The 19,104-nt window shown below is 42.2% G+C and overlaps 4 protein-coding genes across 4 annotated transcripts; 2 read left to right on the forward strand and 2 right to left on the reverse strand.

Annotated features, from left to right (window-relative positions):
* Positions 1-2,931: 2,931 nt before the first annotated feature.
* Positions 2,932-7,935, reverse strand: LOC127771301 (putative glucuronosyltransferase PGSIP8). The gene is made up of 5 exons (XM_052297182.1): positions 7,380-7,935; positions 5,439-5,694; positions 4,559-4,760; positions 4,337-4,484; positions 2,932-3,877 (listed from the first exon to the last, which is right to left on the reverse strand). Exons 1-5 carry the CDS (start codon positions 7,658-7,660, stop codon positions 3,340-3,342), a joined length of 1,425 nt encoding a protein of 474 aa, XP_052153142.1. The 5' UTR covers positions 7,661-7,935; the 3' UTR covers positions 2,932-3,339.
* Positions 7,936-8,823: 888 nt separating this feature from the next.
* Positions 8,824-12,594, reverse strand: LOC127769543 (probable trehalose-phosphate phosphatase 5). Its single transcript, XM_052295138.1, has 12 exons — positions 12,563-12,594; positions 11,337-11,426; positions 10,849-11,258; positions 10,630-10,770; positions 10,464-10,535; positions 10,258-10,356; positions 10,060-10,116; positions 9,866-9,967; positions 9,662-9,739; positions 9,432-9,572; positions 9,239-9,331; positions 8,824-9,135 (listed from the first exon to the last, which is right to left on the reverse strand). The coding sequence occupies exons 3-12, from the start codon at positions 11,116-11,118 to the stop codon at positions 9,076-9,078; spliced, it is 1,113 nt and encodes a 370-aa protein (XP_052151098.1). The 5' UTR covers positions 11,119-11,258; positions 11,337-11,426; positions 12,563-12,594; the 3' UTR covers positions 8,824-9,075.
* A 641-nt stretch (positions 12,595-13,235) lies between these two features.
* Positions 13,236-13,959, forward strand: LOC127770913 (ubiquinol oxidase 1c, mitochondrial-like). The gene is made up of 3 exons (XM_052296685.1): positions 13,236-13,264; positions 13,406-13,808; positions 13,900-13,959. The coding sequence occupies exons 1-3, from the start codon at positions 13,236-13,238 to the stop codon at positions 13,957-13,959; spliced, it is 492 nt and encodes a 163-aa protein (XP_052152645.1).
* Positions 13,960-15,538: 1,579 nt separating this feature from the next.
* Positions 15,539-18,879, forward strand: LOC127769544 (vesicle-associated protein 1-3-like). Its single transcript, XM_052295140.1, has 8 exons — positions 15,539-15,825; positions 15,933-16,003; positions 16,117-16,198; positions 16,322-16,437; positions 16,526-16,702; positions 16,775-16,822; positions 17,413-17,490; positions 18,351-18,879. Exons 1-8 carry the CDS (start codon positions 15,777-15,779, stop codon positions 18,462-18,464), a joined length of 735 nt encoding a protein of 244 aa, XP_052151100.1. The 5' UTR covers positions 15,539-15,776; the 3' UTR covers positions 18,465-18,879.
* Positions 18,880-19,104: the final 225 nt, after the last annotated feature.

Here is a 19,104-nt window from a genome sequence, read left to right on the forward strand (position 1 = left end):
ACTGGTGTGACTTTTAAAAACTATAAAAGTAGAAACATGGTGATAATAAGGTTTGGCTTTTCAAAGCCTTAAGACAACGAGATAGCTATTTAATAAATTTTAAGTAAAATCATATTAGAAAATAAATGATTTTGTATGAGTGCTAGCCGCATAATTGCGCTGGCCATCCAACTAGTTTATAGAAAACAATAGAAAGTTCAGAGGATTTCAATCCTATTAAAATAATTTTCTATGAATATCTTTATAATAAAGAATTAAATCTTATCGTATCATTTGAAATTTCTATGGAATGAATATCCAATAGAGATAGAGAAAACTTAGCAAGAGTTATAACCTCTTGAAAAATTTTCAATGAGTCTACCTCTTCATCTTATTCCTACGTTTTTCATACGGTCCAATCAAACGGTTATTTCTATATTTTCTCCATATTTTACAATCGTATATGAATTCAATGTTTTTTCTATTTCTACTATTCAAAAGGGCTCTTAAGATTTAGGAAAAGGGGATGACGTGGTTCCCATTGTTGAAAGAAGGTATGGATGAGAACACGTTATATTAGATAATTAAATAGAACTAAGGCTGTGCTCGTCTCATATTAGAGGGAAAATTTTTACGCACGTGAAACAAGAAAGTTCATTAGCATACGATTTATTAAATATTAATTATTATAAACTTGAAAAAATAGATTTATTTAATTTGTTTTAAACAACTTCTACATATATTTTTTTGCAAAAAAAATATTATTTAATAGTTTGAAAATCGTGCTAACATAAATGAGTAAGTTAAAGTTTAGAGTTAAAAGAAAAGAACATGTCCTTAATTGTTCATAAAACTTTTAGTAAGAAAATCTTATATGTACCGTTCCACTTCTAAACTAGGACAGTACCATTCCTTTACTCGATGGACTATAAATTCCAAACATGTATAACAAGAAGAAAAAATACAGCAAGTTAGTATTACCTAACTAATCAGGGGTGGAGCCCTGCGCATGTTTCCGTCGTCCCTTTGACAGAAAAAAAAGATGAATAAAAACATATAAATATATCTACTATTATAAAAATTAAAGATATTTTTTACGGTACTTTGGTACGTCATCCGTGTATGGGTCGGGTTTTAAGTTCATTCACTTTTGAAAATACAGAAGGAGTCATATAAAAAATTTCTCTAAAAAAAACTCGCATGCTAATTTGAGACGACCAGACTCCTACTACAGCTCAGGATTCTCTCTCTCTCTCTCTCTCTATATATATATATATATATCCAAACGAACTCCCCCAATGAATTTCACCTTAACTAAACCATATAACAATAATAAAAATTAAAATAGCCTTCACCTGTTGGCTGTTGCAACTTGCAACACACGGGCATTTTTCTAGTTAACAAAAATATAAGAAATACAAGTGCAAAACAAATTGTAAAACACAAAAAAATGTAGGAATAGTCATTTGATTAGACCAACACAAGAATCAAATGAGAGTGAGAGACTTCAAGGATATTTTTCAAGGGGTTAAAGCTCTTGCTAATTTTCCTCTAAAATCTCTATAGAATTATCCCTTACATAAGAATTTTAGAGGAAGAATATAATTAAATCATTTGTTTCAAAAGACTTCTTAGTATTTTCTTTTTAGGATTAAAATCCTCCAATATTTGTTGTTTTCTCTACAAATCAAAGAGGCCAAAATTCATTAGAAAAAATATAAAAAATGAAGATTTTTACAAAATTATATCAGTCGAGTGCTAGGCTTAGCAAAATGATGGTTTTGCCCTTGTAACCAACCCATAGAAAGAATAGAGCATAGCTCAACTTGTTAGATTACTTGTAAGGGTTGCAAGCTGGCAATGGGCCGGGACGGGGCTGGGTTAGGCTGGAACGCTCCCGTCCCCTCGCTCTTGCGGGTATCCCTGTCCCCGGCCTCCGAGGGATGAACAGGGCGAAAATCAGTACCCGCCCCGAGGCCCCGCAACCTAACCAAGAAAGTCGTCGATGAGGTGGACGGCGAGGTTGCAGGCGATGATGTGGCGACGGCGAGGGGGCTCGGTGATGAGGTGGACGAGGAGGGGGTGCGACGACGAGGTGGCCAACGAGGGGGCACAACGAGGCGGCGGACGGCGAGGGGGTGAACTCTGTTTGCGCCCCCTACCCACGGGTGAGAATTCCACCTTGCCCCCGGCCCCTTAGGGTCGCCCCGATGGAGAAATTGACACCCCTAGTCCCTTGTGGTGGAGCCAGCCACCTAAGTTCAAGTTTTAAAGCTGACTCGGATGTTCATATTTATGGCTAATTATTCTTTCAATGGTAAGCGATGTACCCGTTGACAGCGAGACGTCTGTGGTGATTTCGTTAATCTCAAGATATGTCGGCTCAGTCTTTCAAAGGTGCTTATGGAGGTAGGGTGTACCTGTGTGCGTTTATAGGGGTGAATCTATGCGCGCAAGATATACGGCCCAGTCTTCTGGAGGTGCTCATAAGGGTATAGTGTGTGTACGTTGATAGGGATAAGTGTGCACGCGCAAGATATGCCGACCTAGTTTTTCATAGGTGTTCATAAAAGTGGGGCGTGCGTGTTTGCGTTTATAGAGATGAGTGCACAAACGTTGTGAGCGTTTGCGTTTGTGATGTGTTTTTTTTAAAAGAAGAGAGCGGGAAAGATTTAAAAACACTTGTAATACACTGAAACATCGACATTGAGAGGAGGGTTTCTTCCGGGTTGAACCTATAATAACCTCAGTTACCTCTATCACTGGGCCGTGCCCATGAGAAACACCTTTGTCGTATCCAACGTCGTTGTCAAGACGAGACAACATTCTGAAGTGGACGATTGGATTTTGTGCCGCCATATATTTGCAAAGCTTATTACTTTGGTGTTTGCAACGTCACCACTCACCACCCCTATAGGGAAAGGCAAATGCATATCCAGTGGTAGTACATAGTTTTCTTTTTCCAATCAGCATTTTGCAAAGAACACCTGAATCTCATGATAGTGGACGTGTGGAACTGATGATATCAATTACAAGAAAGCCAAGAATGTGTTGGCTCTTTTAGAGGAACAGTAAATGAAGTAACAAAAAAATTACTCTATAATGTTCCTCTACAGTTCCACTTCCACAACCAACACCCCCCACACACAAACATCAAACTATGTTCTCTCCCTTTGCCCTGTATGTCACCTACGCAATTACGAAGAATATCACGGGCTCCAAAGGTTTCAGGTGGTGTTAAAGGTGCAACTGTAGTTTCATCTGCGGTTTTACTTGTACAACTGAATTGGCCATCAGAATAGCCAATGCGAATCGGAATTAGCTGATGAAATGCAATGACATGTATCTGCAATACACACCTCAATAAAGCTTCGTGAACTCGGCTGTCTGGTTAGGTTCACCAAGTCTGAATGCATCCCTTTCAATCAGGATCTGCAAGGAGCTCATTGTCTTAACCAAAGATCCCCAGATCAAGGGAGCGCAGCAAAATGCATAGGCGAACACTGCCAAGGCCCTTACAACACCGTTTAAATACCATGGGAATGCCATCACGAAGAGAGCACCGATGATCCCCAACCATGTTGTGAGGACCGCAAGGGGGTGGAGGAGGAATACATTGATCACGATTGAAGAAAAGGAGAAAGCACCAAGCAAATATAGTGGCCAACCTAGTAGCGGATGCACCGTCCGTGGGATCAGGAAGAAGGGAATGGTGTAAGCTGCAAGTATGGACCATGCTGCCACTACTCTGAGTGTTGTGAGCAAAACTATAGTACTTTTCTCCATTCTTCTGTTGTAGCACATCTTTGACAAACTAGGCCGCGCAAGTCGGGTGACTGCAATGACTCCAATGTAAAATAGGGCCTGGATTAATACAACCGGTAGCTCTGATGAATACCTGCTTTGCATCAAGTTTACATATAGTCAGGAAAGGCAACACTCTGTGCTTCAGAAATTAAGATGCAACAAAATGAATACTGTTATATGCTTCATTATCCTAAAAAACATGACAGAAGGTTGAAGACTTTGCAATCCACTACTTTATGGAACTTTATCCTGACAAAAAAAAAGAAGCACAATAATTCCTTGCCTTGTGCAACTTTATTCTAAAATGTAAAAGGCTCGATAATGACCTGTTACACATCTTTATTCTAAAGAAGATAGAAAGCAATTCACAAAGGGCATTTAACCAATCACACGAGTGCACATGATACACTGTTATGGATGATATTACCATCCATGATCCATGCTAACAAATTTTGAATATGAAGCAATGCATTAGTGGAAGATTCTATTAACATCAGAATTCAATCATGCAAATAAAATGCAAGACAAAATATCTGAGAAAATTACTCACCCCAAGTTTTCACGGCGTTGTTCATGCCAAGAAAGTCCCAGAGGTAAAACTGGCCAAGACCACCAATACCATGGCTTAAACCATGGAGCGCTAGGAAATGTAATCACGCTGTTCGGCCCACATGGAATGCTCCAGCGGAGTTTCAAATCTGAACAAATATCCCATTAGTCTAAGGGGAAAATGCATGAGCATACGAATTCGTATATGTCTATTGATACTCACAATAGTAAGATGCGTCCATTTGATAGCCTAACGGAAGACGATATGTTCCTTCAAGTTTGGTACCATTAACTGGTGGATGGAACATTGGTCGGTCAAGCAAGTCTGGGAAATAGCTAGCAAGGAAGCCCTGATCTGCACCATCTGGGTTATCACGCCCAACAGCTAGCTCATGTAGCATGTTCTTAAAAACGTCCATTGAGGGCTGAAAACAAAATAGAAAGAAAAAAAATATTCATGACGACATAAATTTCAATATTCAGGTTCATTTGATGAACTTTAGATAGTTCTGGACTAGAGAAAATCAGGTTGATTAATAAGTAACAACTGGTTAGTATGACAAAAAAAAATGAGTGCACAAAGTAGGAGTTGTCATAACCATTTTGAATTTGCCTACTGCAGAATATTGTGCCAAAAAAAACAGCAATTGGCCCGTGCATTAGATAGGTTTAGATTTAAGAAGTATTGTAGATTCTGTGTTTCGCGCCCCTGAAAAATACATCTGTGCTTTGAGAAAGGCCAACAGAAAGCTAAAGACTAATATCCAGGAAGAAAACAGATTCAATATAAGCTTGCAGCTTCTAAAACCAAGCTTATTAATTTCAGGTAAAAGATTTGCAGTAAACCAGTTGGCAACAAAACTGCATAGGTCTTTTAATAAAACAATAATGAAGGATTACTTATCAAATGGCAGTTAGATCACCCCTAATATGAAGTGCTAAACAAAACAGAATGCCTTTGTAGATGCAATGGACTAAAGGAGGTCGATTCATAGTCATTCCTAGTAATGAAGAGATTAAGAGCTAATATCTTTCCTTACATGGAGAAAGTTAAAAGAAATTTTGCAGAAGAAAGGAGAAACCCATATAGCAAGTAATCCTACCTGAAGCACAAAGAGCCCTGTATGGAAGATACAAGGGTTAATGAAGACAGCACAGAACTGGCCACACTGAAATAATTCATCAGTGTTCTGGAGGAAAATGTTGTCAGAGTCTAGCATAACAACTCGGTCATAGGAAACTAGGCTCCATGCATACAGCTTGTTAAGAGTCAACTTGAATCGCATGTTGAAGTTCTCTTGTTTTTCATAAGGATTCTTCAAATTCTCCACAGAGACCACCTTCACACCATCATCTTTCCTAAAGAAACAGTTGAAGATGCATAAATACTAGAAGAATCAAGACCACACAAGACAAAAAGAGCATGTATTTCAGCTGACGGAAAATATATCTAGTAACAATAATTGCATGCCAATTCTACCAGTAACTTAAGTTATCAAATGATAAACTGAATTCAAATATCATTTTTTTTCTGAAAGATGCATGTATTATTACCCCATTAATCACCTCATTGGTTCCACTAATAATGCCACTGTTATTCTTGCATGGTACTTATAAGTTACAACATCACTAATGTTCCTCTAGTTTTGTTATGTCCATATTTGTTCCTCCATGATTAGTTGTAACTTCATTAGTGCCAATAACATAATATTATATACTCTTGCTAGTTACATGACTCAATAATGGCTAAGCTTCCTGGCCCAACATGGCTACCTACTTCAACTAATCATATACCATATTAAATTGAATATCTATTACTAAACTCCACAATTAAAAATGCTCAATCTGGCCAGCACAGGTATGATATTCTCAGAACAGAGGGGAAAGGATGGACCACTAGGATACAAAGAAAGCTGACAAATTCTTCAGAACAAAGCTAGCATTCTCTGAAACTGTAAGTTCTTAGGCAACGGCCAACAAGCCATAACAGGGACAAAATCAACTCAGGTCGACATCCACATGTGGTCAGTTGGACAATATGAGGGGTTCACATGCTAGTCCAACTGGAGTATTGTAATAGAACAATGCAGTCACAATCAGTAAACTTCCATGTAGAATAATCGGCAGTGGAAATTAACAGGTCAATTCTCACCACTTTTGAACAAATCTGTAACAAAGGCCAAATCAGTAGTCCAACAGAAAAAACTGTTCTATAATAAAGCTTAGGCAATGAGTTAATCAGTTAACTGCAATTTGCGCAGCAACTTGAGGTCGAAATTAGCAGCACAAATATCACAATTTATCGAATATCTCACAACCAGGACGCACAATCTCTCTCAACAAACTTCAATGACTCTAGGCTACAAAGTCAACATGAATGCATATGCAAACTCAATGACCGTAACAAGGTACGTAACAGTTACAGGATATCATTCCGAACAAGCAGCATCTTCGTCGAATAGTACGGGGAGAAACAGTAATAGTAACCAGGACATGGCAAGGACACTGCCAATCCGCAAGCCAGAAAATTCAGAGAAAAATACAGCAAAACAAGGCCAAAAAAAGAGAGAGTAACAACAAGCTTAAGAGAGGCAACAAACGACAATCGAAGAATTTGATACGGACAGGGAAGAAGAGATTCTAGCCATTTATAGTGGCACCGATCACATAGTCATCAATTGGCATAAAACGGCAAGCGCGGTGCTCAAATAACCAAACAACTTCATAAGAATCAGCAAAGGCAAGGTGACCAAAAAATTGCATTGAGCTACGGGAAGAGCTTTGCACTAAGAAACCCACAAATTCGCATCAAACAACAAAACAGGCACGAAGTCAACCCTCCAGCGCGTGAAAAAAAAAAAGAAGAGAGAAAGCTGAATCAGACCTCGATTCAAATATACTCCAAAGTACAAATCGAACATCTACGAGGGAGACAGATTTTGATCATTACCCAGCGATCCAAGCTAAAAGACAACCGTGAGGCTAGTGGCGCGAGAGCGACATAGACTCAGAGAGAGAGAGAGAGAGAGAGAGGGGGGGCTTACAGCGCCTGGACCCAGCGCGGCGGGACATCGAGGGAGGCGATCACGACGCGGTCGGCGTCCGACCCGAGCCTCCCGAGGGATCGCATCATGACGCGCGTGGCCACGTAGAACTCGTAATCCCGGGGAGTGCCCATGTACATCATCGCCGCGTACGCGTGCCGCCGCGGAGCCACCGCCACCGCCACCGCTGCCTCCTCACGCGCCCCCTCCGCCGCCGCCGCCGCCGCCACCACCACCAAAGCCACGGCGACCCACCACCAGCGGCCGCAGCCCCGCCCCATCCCCGACGGAGCAAGGTCCTCCTCCTCCCCCACCACCTACGCCCAGATCTGGCTACGCTCGGGGGGTCGCCGGAGCCGAGCCGAGAAGCATGAGCCGGCGGGGGGGCGGGGAGGGTCGCCGGGAATGGCCGGAGACGTCGGCCGCCGGTGAGCTGGGCCTCGAGGGGGGCGGTGGAATTTCTCCCTTTTTCTTTTGGTATTTTTAATTCGGCCTCAACGGGAGTGGGAAAGGTGCAGCCGTGGAGACGAGGAGTGGAGTCGAAGTGGAGGGAGAGCAGTAGAAGAGACGCGAGACTAGGGAAGTGAAAGGAAAAAGGGTTGTTACGTGATGCCGCGCTTTCCGTTCGTTTAGACTCGGATTATGATATTATTATATTATTAATTAATATAAAGCCGCGGTTTTCGTACAAAATTTGTTTGGTTTCTGTACGAAACTTCCGGATCTTTTAAACGGCTTGACTCAAAATTCTTGCGAATTATGTACAGGTGGTGGAAATATTTATACGGGAACTTGACTCGGTTTTGAGGGTTGTTGCCATATCAGTGATATCACTCCAACAAGTCGTAATAACGGGCAACGGCTGTCAGCTTTAACGTTTGGTTTTCGTAAATAGTAGTGGTAGTAGTACTAACTTCAGAAAAGTCAGGCTCGTTTTGGGCCGGGTGAGCAAACCTGCGGAACATTTTTTTTTTCTAGTTTAAACGATATATTGTGAATTGTAGCCTAATTTCGTGAGCTTTCAGCAAAGCCAGGAAAAGATCTTATGCATTGCATGCATTCGATCATTGGGCTGCCAGCCAGCTTGTATGGATAGGATGAAGACGTCATGAAGAAATGGACACCCCGGTGACCATCATCTGCATCCACGAGGCTGACCGGATGGGGTCGATGCCATCGAACTAATTTCAATTGATTACTAAGACAAGAACTTTTTTGTTGTAAACTGGTGTAACCAATTCATGAATTTTCGGAATCCTACCCCACAATTTAGTCTAAGAGATATAGAGAATCACGTCGCCGTCTACGGCGGGTCCAGTGAACTTCTTTTTTTCCCTGTCATTTTCAGGGGAGAAAGGGGATGCGAGTTGACATTATTGCAAATCCTGGTACCTAACCAAGATGGAGACTAATGGAGAAAATATCAGGATTAGCACAGTGCCGTAATGCTTGTGAATTTTCACTGGTAGAACTGAAAGATTGTTCACTTCATAAAAAAAAAACTACTAGAACTCTGCCTCTGATGATAAATATTAGAAGAAACGGAATAGCATCGACTGGTTCTTTGCAACTATGGGAGCTAAACTATCTAGCTACTATCCAGCTCCACGTCCGGGCACTGTAAAATTGTCGCCCAGGGAATGCTAAAACGCTAGCGTCAGCTAGCTATCCCAACTAAAACAGATTGGCTAAGCTGTCAATCTTCAGATGTTGATTGTTCCTTCCATCTCACCAAGGAACTGAGAAATTCCATCACCTACATGGCAATTGTTAAGTGAAATGACCAAAGCAATTTTGAATTAACTAGGCATAATCAGAAGGGCAGCAAAAAAGTTAAGCATGACAGGAAGGATCACTACTTCTGATGGGCCTCTCAGCATGAAAAAGGCTTCAGACTTCTTGGGCACCTGCGAAACAAGAATCCCACATCCATTCTTTCGCTCGCGAAGCACCTGGTCGTATAATAAAAAAAAAGGAATAATAATTGAGTTCACTAACGCTCGAAGTAAGATGGAGCTAAAATGTGGTATGCAATTTCTGAAGAAAGGTGACCTTGAATGCATCTTCATCCGTTTTATCATCCCCAATATAGATAGGAAGAACAGTTTCAGAATCATCTAGCCCAAGCGATCGAAGCAAAAACTCGACGGCTTTTCCCTTGTCCCAGTTGATCATTGGACGAACCTCTAAAACCTGCATAATAGCATACCTGTTTAGCATACAAATGATGAACCGCCTATTAGGAACAGTATATTACATTGCTATCTTTTTAATCCTTCTACCTTCCGTCCAGTGGATACTTTAAGACTAGGAAAATCTTTTAGAACATTGTTGACAACCTGTGCGACCAACTTCCAGTTCTGGAGGGAAACAGATGAAAATTATATGAGAAACTGTATTCGAGAAAAAAAAAACTTATAGGAGAAAACTTGCAATTGTTGCAAAGCGACAAGGCCACAAGGGAGGCAAGAATGTTCCAACTAAACCTTCTTGTCGACATTACGATAATGAACAGATACGCAAAACTTGTTGTTCTCAACTGTTGCACCCTTAATCGCTTTAGTGACCTCTATCAGGGATTTGGAAACCTATTGTACACAGGCACATTAGCATATAGAGTAATATTTTCAATATCATCCATCCAGATCTATTGCTTTCTGATGACTGAAACAAAGAGTACCTCAGTTATCATAGTCAGAAACTCATTTGCAGGTTGAAAAAGCTTGGTTTCTTTGGTCTGCAATAGAGAGCTCAACAATATTTTCAAATGATGAAACATGAAGGGACGTGTATGTAATGAATTCAATCGTTAAAAATGTAAGAGCAACAAATATATGTATTCATGCCTGAAACCTAAAATGATCCTACAACTACTCACCTTTTCTATGGTACTGTCTGAATCTGCAAAAGATGCTAGTATGTCCATACCATGACTCCCTGCATAGTATATCTCAGTCAGCTTGACAAAATCAAACACCTGGACATGGAGAGGCCAGCATCAAACATCAGATATGTGATTTTCATACTGACATAATTGTCACACTAAAACGTGAAGACCAATACATGTAAAAAATATATTCAGACCTTGTCGCGGGATCTCCCACTAACTATTGCTGTAGGGAAGTGCTTTGCAACACTTTTCACAGTAGCACGCATCTGAAGGAAGGTATTCAGATTGAGAATATTAGTAAGTGGCACATACATAAAGCAATGTTTCAATACATATTTTATCTTACACCAGCTGGCTTACCTCAGAGGACATGAATGCTTTCTCTGGATCATTCACAATAGGAGAAAGTGTGCCATCATAGTCTAGAAACAACACAACCTTCTTGTCTTGCGCACTAGCTACGATTTGGTCGAAGAAACATAAGGCAGAAGGACAAATTTCCTGATATAAAAGATAAACATATTAAAATCCTTTGTAGAAAACAAAGAGAATAACAGAAAACCGAAAGAAGCAACTTACTGCACGAGAATTCTCAGTGGAATCTTCATCAGACGAACCGTCGTAACCAGATTCAATGTCTGGCTTTTCACGGTTCGATGATGTCATCATTACCCCGACAAGTCCATCAACGACTTCAACAAGTTCACGCTTACTGATGTATGTCACACACAATGAAGAACATGGATGCTTCTTGGATGTAACCAAACATGGCATTAGATTTGAAGGCAGTGCCAACACTGGCTGGCTTTTGATCATGGGATTGGTCATGAGTGGCAAACCGTTGCTCATATCCACTACCAAAATGAGGTGGAATAGGCCTTCTTCAACTAGATTTAACCCAGGGTCTTGTCAATGAAAAACCACTTCTTGAGTGTTTTCTTGTTGGTGTAGGTGCGTGCACAGTTGTTCAACAGAAAGTTAGCAGAGATCTGAAAAAAAAAACACAAGATAATAATATGACGCAACTAAACGCACATATACTTTACAATCACAAAAATGTGATTTACCTTCATGTACTCTCCAGTTCAAGAAGGTATGTGCATCAGAAAAATGACAGCCAGATAGAAAAGACCATGTAATCCGCCCTACGCATATACCTGGTCATATAGCATTGGTGCATGCAAGAGCCAAGAGGCGTCATTTATCTTGAAAAATCTCAAAATACAAGATGAGTTACATGACATCATGCGTACATGAGCAAACTCATATAATGGCATCTAGCCAACAGGAATCCCCTTTGCACCCAGATTAATCCCGCAGAAAGTAATTATGCTACATCAGCGTCCTTGTCATTGAGGAAAGAATGAAAACAACATAATGGTCGGCATAGTAAAAACTTTGATCTCAACGCTCTAAATTGAATTTTTATCCTGTGGGCAGAAAAGTTTATCTCAATATTTTGGTTGAAAAGGCCTTGGAGCAAAGTATAAACATTCCCTTCAAATAAAGAGCAAAGTACAAATATGCACCGATCTGCCCACATTGCAGAATCAAATTGTTGTTGCTTCAAATAATCTGAAAATGGCATGCCATTTACCAGAAGGATTCAGTTATTACGAATGCAATGCCAACCATCCACAGTGATAAGCTACCCGAGAAAACATTTAGCAATAAGTAACTAGTATCGATCATTAACCCTTAATGACATGGTAGGTACGCCTAACTTCTCTTTTGCCAAGTGAATCATGAGGGCACCAAAGTCAATTTGCATTGCTGTAAACTTCGATTTTAAAAACCAATCATGCATAATTTCTGTAAAAATTCAATCTGACGGTAGAGAACTACAAGGAAGTGATTCTTCGGGGGGGGGGGGGGGGGGGGGGGGGGGGAGGAATATCCATCACAAAATAGACAGCACATGCATTGAGTCTATCATGGAATAAATACGATCTAAAGTAATAACGACATGTTAGACAATCAAGTTCAGAAACAGAAAACATCGATGCGATTCGTGCGCGGCATGAATACACCATGTCACGGAGTATGCCAGAAAGGTAACTACACCATGAACAGTTCCGATCTAGTATATATGGCATTCCCCTAAAAGTATTCAAATCTACAAACTTGCACCCTGGATGTGAAATATCATGGAATTGGAAACGAAAAAAAAAATAAGGGGGGCAAAAACACAAGGCGAGCCGACAACGAATCCTCTCATTCTCGAACCGATTGAGAGCGCGCGGGAGAAAAGATCGAAAAGTTCATAATAAAAGGGAAGGGAAATGAGAGAAACCTGTGAAGAATTTGAGATCGATGTGTTGCACCAGGAAGGAGAGAGAAGAGGAGAATGGCATCTAGGCGGCGGCGTATATATCGAGAACGGAGGGGTAGAAGGGGGATTTTGCAGCCTTCAACTAGGCCTGCACCACGGTGGCCCATGGGATCGATATTGTTGTAAGGAAAAAGTCCACTTAGACTCCCTTAATTGTTCATCGAATCTAATTCGTGACCCTTAACTAGAAAACCGGGTAGAATGACTCCCCCAATTACTAAAACCGGAACAAATTGAATCCCTCGGCGGTTTTGAAGAGTGGTTTCGCTGACGTGGCATCTACATGGCAATGTTGACTTGGTCTGCTGTTGATGTGACGCTTAGGTGGCATTATAACTAACAACATACACGTGGGACCCATTTGTCATTCACATAGAAGAAGAATTTGTGGGCCCACATGGCAGTCTATCCCTTCCTCATCCTCCCCAATCTCCCCCTTATCTCTCTCCCTCCCAATTCAGCAGGGGGGCGGCGCCGGCGGCGACAGCGGGCGGGGGGCAGCGTCGGCGACGGCAGGCGGGGGGCGACGGCCACCGAGCTCCGCATCTGGGCGACGCCGAGCTTCGCTCTCGAGCCTCGGTCAGGTCTGAGCGGTAGCGGGCGCGACCTCAACGAGGAAGTTGGGCTGCGCGCCATGTCGGACTCCCAGATGCAGTCGTCGGGGTAGCGGACGGGGTCGGTGGTGGGGGTGCCGAAGTTGATGCGGGTGGCGAGGGAGAGGAAGAAGGCGCCCTCAAAGATAAAGGGGTGACCGGTGGTGGCGTTGATAAGGCAGTCGGAGAGGAAGGCCCGGGACTGAGCCAGCGCCACTAGCTTCGAGTACAGCGGCGACTGGATACGCGCGCTGCTGGAGGAGGCCGAGAACGAGCGGATGCACCTCATGACCTTCATGGAGGTGGCCAAGCCGAGGTGGTACGAGCGCACGCTTGTGCTCGCCGTCCAGCGCGTCTTCTTCAACGCCTACTTCCTCGGCTACCTCCTCTCCCCCAAGCTCGCGCACCGCGTCGTCGGCTACCTCGAGGAGGAGGTCATCCACTCCTACACCGAGTACCTCAAGGACATCGAGGCCGGCAAGATCGAGAACGTCCCCGCGCCGCCGATCGCCATCGACTACTGGCGGCTCCCCGCCGGCGCCACACTCAAGGACGTCGTCGTTGTTGTTCGTGCCGACGAGGCGCACCACCGCGACGTCAACCATTTCGCATCAGTACGTTCGTGCGTGTGAATTCCCAATCTTGATGTGTGCTTTGTGTAGGTTTGTGATGACTGAATTATTTTTGCTTGTGATGTGCATGCAGGATGTCCATTTCCAGCGGATGGATCTCAAGGATACGCCTGCCCCGCTCGATTATCACTGATGATTAATTTTCAAAAGAAGATTATCACTGATGAAATCTTGCGGCGGCTTGTGTCCTGCTCAGCTCTGTAGTTGTTACCAGGAAACACGAGTTGCTGTTGATCTGTTGTATCCTCCCTCGACCTCCCCGCCAGGCGGACGCGCGATAGGTGCAGCGTCTCGGCGACAAGGTTGCGCCGGAGGATTTGCCACACGGGCCCGCATCTGCAGTGCGTGATGGTGTAGCCGTTCTCGCCGAGGAGCGAGCGCGCCACCTCCAGGCAGTCGGCGAGAGTGGCGCCGCGCTCCACAAGGGCGGCGTGCGCGACGCAGCAGTCGGCCACAAAGGAGGAGAAGGAGGGCGACAAGCCGAAGCGGCGCCACAAATAGCCATCGCCATCGCCATTCACCGCTGCCACCCGCACCACCGCCATCGCCATCGCTGCCGGCGGCGGTTGCTCTGCTGTTTTTATTTAAAAGATAGAGGGAGAAGAGTGCCCTGACAAGCTGGCCCTACGTTTTTTATATTTTTCCCTAATCAATTGCATGTGGGTCTCATGACTGGGCTGACAGTCAGCATAATGGGCCAAGTCAGCATGCCACGTCAGCAAAACCACCCTCCAAAACCGTTGAGGGATTCAATTTGTATTGGTTTTAGTAATTGGGGGAGTCATCCTGCCCGGTTTTGTAGTTAAGGGTCACGAATTAGATTCGGTGAACAATTAAGGGAGTCAAAGTGGACTTTTTCCAATAGGCTATTTGGGCCTTTTGAGTCCACGTGAGCATTGGGCTGACAATTAATGGGCCTCAACGTGGTGTTGGCCTGTCAAGCCGGCCGTGAATTATGATGGATAAACTGAATTAGAGAAAGAACAACTGAATTATACATGGGGCATTTGAACGTTGTGCTTCTGCAATTTATGGTAAATCCAGTCGATATCTAAACAAGCCCAAACAATTTCGCACTCGTATAGTCTTGGAAGCTGATATCTCAACAATAATTGATTGCCCAACCACTACCGAATGTGCACTTTTAAGATAAGAAGGAAACAAAACTCAGGAATATCAATTAGCTGAATGTTTCAGGTTTCAGCTGCAGAGGCAGGCAGTTGAGGAGGCCTTTAGTTAGGCTTACCCTACCACACTCTACCAAATCTTGGATTACCCAGTTCTAGCTACATGATACATTATCCTTTGTGGAGGTTGTTTGACAGGTGATGTTGATTCAGAGTAGAGAACTGCAAATGCACTTTGCAGATGGAAATTTTAGCCAATTTTGCAACAAACTAGTGTGCCCATTATGAGTTCTATAAATTTCTGCATTAGGCAGTTAGTTAACTGAAATAGGCTACACATTCCAGGGGGAAAAAATCCTAGAATAGTAGTAGTAGTAATATACTAGTATATAAAAAAGGGCATACCCAAAGCTGACACCAAAAAGAAAATCCAGAGGACTCACATCGGCAACGTTGATGTCGCATCCAACGAATGCGATTGGATTGGAGGTTTTTGCAATTACCATGACGAGCATTCTAATCCTATCCCTTAAATATGATATTTGCCGCAACGATCCCACCATAAAGTTCAGGCCAATATCCTATTCCTCCGATCCCCGAGCTGCTCCACGGAATCCAGAATTCCAGATCACCATCCGCTCATCATACCATCGCCATTTTGCCCGTATACTTTACTTCAAGAGGCAGCAACCGCTTAGCCACTTCCCGCGCCGCGACGTCCAGGTCACACAGGTTCTTTGGAACGGGAAAGGGAGCAAAAGGCCGAATCTTTTCCGCTGTTGCTGCTCCTCCTTTCTCGCTCTCGCTCTGTCCGATCGGAGCCATGAGTAATACGCTGCTTCGTGTGCACCCTTCCGAGCTCAAGATCCCCTGTAAGTGCTTTCCAAGAACCAAACTCTTGATTGTTCGCAGCGTTGGCTTCAAGCTTTTCTTGACTGATTTTCTTCTTGATTTCTTGTTTATGCGGTGGTTTGATAAGATGAGTACAAGAGGAAGAGGTCTTGCTGCATGCAGCTGACGAACAAGACCAACCAGTACGTGGCGTTCAAGGTGAATGAATACTCTGTTCTTCTTCTCGCTCTGAGCTGATGCTGCTGTGAGCATGTGATGCGTTTGGAGGAAAGGGTGACGGATTTTCGTTCTGCAAAACTGACAATCCGTAGGTGAAAACGACGAACCCAAGGAAGTACTCTGTGCGGCACGCCTGCGGTATACTGCCGCCCCGGAGCTCGTGCGATATCACAGGTGAGGTTTGCTTGATTTGCTCTACATGATTACACTATTACAGTGCTTAATTAGTTAATTTGCTCGACTTGCCGATCGGTCTGTTGTGTTCATGTCGTTACTGAAATTGTGAAATCGGTGTAGTTACAATGCAGGCTCCCGTTGAAATGCTATCCGATTACCACTGCAAGGACAAGTTCCTCGTGCAGAGCGTGGCGGTTGGATATGGGGCGACCATGAGAGACTTTGTCCCTGAATTGGTAAGTTCTTGTAGCAATCTTCATGGATATCTGATATCTCTAGCCGGGGCTTACCAAAATTTAGAGCTGATGGTGTTGTGGTTTCTAGTTTACTAAAGCGCCAGGCAGGGTGATCGAGGAGTTCAAGCTGCGGGTGGTGTATGTTGCTGCTAATCCTCCCTCTCCAGTGCCTGAGGAGGAAGAGGAAGAGGAAGAGGATGCATCCCCTCAGTCAGAGGTCATGAGCCATGGAGTGAAAATGACATCAGTGTTTGATGCTGTAACTGTAAGTAATATCATGCATTGATGTTTATTCGGTGCTACAGAGAAAACAATATCATACATGTTTCCTTCTCAGGTATCCACACTCACCGATAGGTCAGCAGACAAAGTTTCATCTGCTGAGGTAACCATTTGCTCGGTTAAAGTTTTTTTAGTCACTAAGATGAGTGATGCATAGTCTTGTTGGTTGCATTGTCATAATGGCATCCGGGTTTTACATTTTTTAAAAAATATTGAGTGTACTCTGATGCTTTTTCTATAGTAAAAATGCACATTGCACACGAGCCGATGTCCGATTTTAAAAGAAAACACAAATTTCAGGTTCATCACAATCACATGTTAGCTAATGTAATACTAAAAATTTTCATGTCAAAGTTATCTCTAACGTGTTTTACCTAACAACCTTGTGATGCTTCTCCTGCAGAATGAGACTCTTGATGTCATTATCAAAAGTTTAGTAGTCAACTTCTTTCTTCAGTTTGTTTTGTCTGGGTAGATAAGTGACCTTGTTTGGTACCATGCCATTGTCAGTACAGCAGTATGATACCTAAAACAAAGAACCTGTATGTTATAATTCAGTGTATTGTCTTGTTTGGTTGGTTGAGACAATACTATTTAGCGGGTTATACTCAGAATTTTTTTGCAGTAAACTGACGCTTTAATCTATCAGTTTGCTCTGCCTTGCTCATATTGCATTTGCGTGTGGCTGTTCAGGGTGTCTCTGTAGAATCAATGCTGGTTGCAGAGAGAGAATATCCAGTAGAAGAAAATCAGAAGCTTCAGCAACAGATGGTAAGATTTCAGTACCTTTTTCCTGTATGTTATGCTCTTTGAATAGCCTGTCATTTCAGCGTTGGATTCTACTGCAGTACCTGCTTCTAAATCGTTTTCTTGAAACAATGTTTATATCTTGAAGGAAATAGTGATAATACTTAACTTTTTCACCCTGATTATGCCTGAGGCAACAATATTGTTAAACTGAATATGTTTGCACTAAAAAGCTGGATTGAACTCTGCAAAAATGACACGTACTCAATCAAATCTATTGGTAGTTTGGTACAAAGCGAATTATTTTTGAGTGACATAAAACCACCGAATCTGGATATCTTTATTGGATAAATATGTACAAAGGAGCTTTTGACTTCAGGAAACTGTTGAATAGCAGCATTGGTTAATCAATTAGGATATGGGATGCATTGGCGTTTGGTGATAGATAGGTGATCTTTTAATGAGCCCTAGTCCTTTAGTTTCCATGAAGGGAACATTTGCGTTACTGAGCTACAGTAGTCGACAAACTGGAGTAGGAATAATGCTATTCCTGTTTGTATCTTCTCATCTGAAATAATGATGCACCGGTAGTGGTAGGTATATAAGGACAGAATAAATTCTTTAAGAAACATGACTGAAATTGGCTTGGCATTTTCTATCTCTCGAGTTAAATGTTACCAGAACTACAATTTCAGTTACAGGCTTTTGCTAATTATGAGTTATTATGCCCTCAATATTGATGAACAACCTCAGTGTACAACTTGTAAATTCTAACACCTGATTATCACAACTGCAACACACTTTTTTTAAAACGACTGCTTAGACAAGTATTAGTTGTATTTTTTTGTCAAACGTCTGAACATTTAAATTTAATATTGCTTCAGGAACTACTTAGGGCAGCAAGATCATCTCAACAGGGCTTCTCAGCAATGTTTGTGCTGCTAGTTTTCATGTCATCTGTCTGCATTGGGCACTTCATGAAGCAGATCAAGGTTTAGTCATATGTTTACGCAAAAAGGATCTCTGTTTATTTCCACCAAGCTAACGCACCATCTCCGCTATCTATATTACTGTCACAGGCAATAGAGTAGTAGTGTACGCATAGAAAATATTCAATAGGTTGTACATTTTCAGATAGAAGACGAGCTATTTGCATTTTATTCATGTAAATTGTATAGCATAATTGAAGTACTTGTGATCTGTAATGCGGTGATAGATAGAGAAAACAAAGTTTTATTACTTCCTCTATTGACTCAAGAAGTGAAGAGATGAGCCTAGATGACAAAATGAACAGACACAGATGATTGCCATGGACAAGGACTCGTCAAGTCGTCATAGCTTTGGCCAAGCAACCCCACTAACCTATTTAAGACAAGTTTTATGCAGGATTATAATCTCTTATATGCAGAAACAAATAAGGGATTTTAAAGTCTCGGAGAGAACATTCTTGTTGTTTGCATGACTCAGATAGTTATGATAAAAATGAAAAAAAATCAGAAGATTTGTTAACATGTAATATATGACTCCACTAATACGCAAGTTACAATTCAACTTTTACCTGTTGCAAAAAATAAAACAAATTAAATTACAACTAGTTAATGTACATTCACAGTTAATTTTTTATTGTAATATGTAGAA

Source organism: Oryza glaberrima, chromosome 4 (assembly GCF_000147395.1).
Source record: "Oryza glaberrima chromosome 4, OglaRS2, whole genome shotgun sequence".
In the NCBI taxonomy this organism is placed as follows: Eukaryota; Viridiplantae; Streptophyta; class Magnoliopsida; order Poales; family Poaceae; genus Oryza; species Oryza glaberrima.

What these genes read in the sequence shown, in the direction of transcription:
- LOC127771301 (XM_052297182.1), bottom strand. Translation starts at nt 7,660, where the DNA reads ATGGGGCGGGGCTGCGGCCGCTGGTGGTGGGTCGCCGTGGCTTTGGTG. An exon ending in CCGCGCTGGGTCCAGGCGCT is followed by an intron (nt 5,695 to 7,379) that starts GTAAGCCCCCCC and finishes CTGTTTCTTTAG; the next exon opens with GAAAGATGATGGTGTGAAGG. An exon ending in CAACGCCGTGAAAACTTGGG is followed by an intron (nt 3,878 to 4,336) that starts GTGAGTAATTTT and finishes GATGCAAAGCAG; the next exon opens with GTATTCATCAGAGCTACCGG.
- LOC127769543 (XM_052295138.1), bottom strand. Translation starts at nt 11,118, where the DNA reads ATGAGCAACGGTTTGCCACTCATGACCAATCCCATGATCAAAAGCCAG. An exon ending in CAGACAGTACCATAGAAAAG is followed by an intron (nt 10,117 to 10,257) that starts GTGAGTAGTTGT and finishes TCTCTATTGCAG; the next exon opens with ACCAAAGAAACCAAGCTTTT. An exon ending in AAGTATCCACTGGACGGAAG is followed by an intron (nt 9,573 to 9,661) that starts GTAGAAGGATTA and finishes GCTATTATGCAG; the next exon opens with GTTTTAGAGGTTCGTCCAAT.
- LOC127770913 (XM_052296685.1), top strand. Translation starts at nt 13,236, where the DNA reads ATGTCGGACTCCCAGATGCAGTCGTCGGG. An exon ending in TCCCAGATGCAGTCGTCGGG is followed by an intron (nt 13,265 to 13,405) that starts GTAGCGGACGGG and finishes GGACTGAGCCAG; the next exon opens with CGCCACTAGCTTCGAGTACA. An exon ending in ACGTCAACCATTTCGCATCA is followed by an intron (nt 13,809 to 13,899) that starts GTACGTTCGTGC and finishes ATGTGCATGCAG; the next exon opens with GATGTCCATTTCCAGCGGAT.
- LOC127769544 (XM_052295140.1), top strand. Translation starts at nt 15,777, where the DNA reads ATGAGTAATACGCTGCTTCGTGTGCACCCTTCCGAGCTCAAGATCCCC. An exon ending in GAGCTCGTGCGATATCACAG is followed by an intron (nt 16,199 to 16,321) that starts GTGAGGTTTGCT and finishes AAATCGGTGTAG; the next exon opens with TTACAATGCAGGCTCCCGTT. An exon ending in CAGTGTTTGATGCTGTAACT is followed by an intron (nt 16,703 to 16,774) that starts GTAAGTAATATC and finishes TTTCCTTCTCAG; the next exon opens with GTATCCACACTCACCGATAG.